Source organism: Aptenodytes forsteri, unplaced genomic scaffold, assembly GCF_000699145.1.
Source record: "Aptenodytes forsteri isolate BGI_AS27 unplaced genomic scaffold, ASM69914v1 Scaffold159, whole genome shotgun sequence".
In the NCBI taxonomy this organism is placed as follows: Eukaryota; Metazoa; Chordata; class Aves; order Sphenisciformes; family Spheniscidae; genus Aptenodytes; species Aptenodytes forsteri.
This window is the reverse complement of record NW_008794747.1, coordinates 932846-933081: the sequence shown is the minus strand read 5'-3', so window position 1 is coordinate 933081 and position 236 is coordinate 932846. Positions and strand designations below refer to the sequence as shown.

Sequence of the window (236 nt, the reverse complement as noted above, 5' to 3'; positions counted from 1 at the left end):
CGGGCGCTCGATGCAGCGGCCTCCGCGGAGGAGCTTTCTTCGGTCCCGGCCGCCGCCGCCGCCTCCTCCCCTGCCGCCGCCGCCAATCGATGCGCTCAGGGCTCCGCGCGCCATTTTAGGGGGAGAGCGAGGGAGGCAGAAGGAAGGGTCGGTAGGTAGGGGCCGCTCCGGGCTCTCCCTCGCTTTCGGCTCCGCTGCCTGGGGCGGGTCGGCCTCCGCGCCGCTGCCGGCGCCAG

The 236-nt window shown here is 75.4% G+C and overlaps 1 protein-coding gene across 1 annotated transcript in view; it reads left to right on the top strand.

Annotated features, from left to right (window-relative positions):
- The first annotated feature begins 5 nt into the window (after positions 1-5).
- The window catches only part of CSTF1 (cleavage stimulation factor subunit 1), an 8192-nt gene continuing 7961 nt past the window's right edge, over positions 6-236 (top strand). Inside the window, exon 1 of the mRNA XM_009274052.2 lies at positions 6-151. Coding sequence (XP_009272327.1) covers positions 11-151 — 141 coding nt within the window. The 5' untranslated portion in view covers positions 6-10. The remainder of the gene's footprint in view (positions 152-236) is intronic.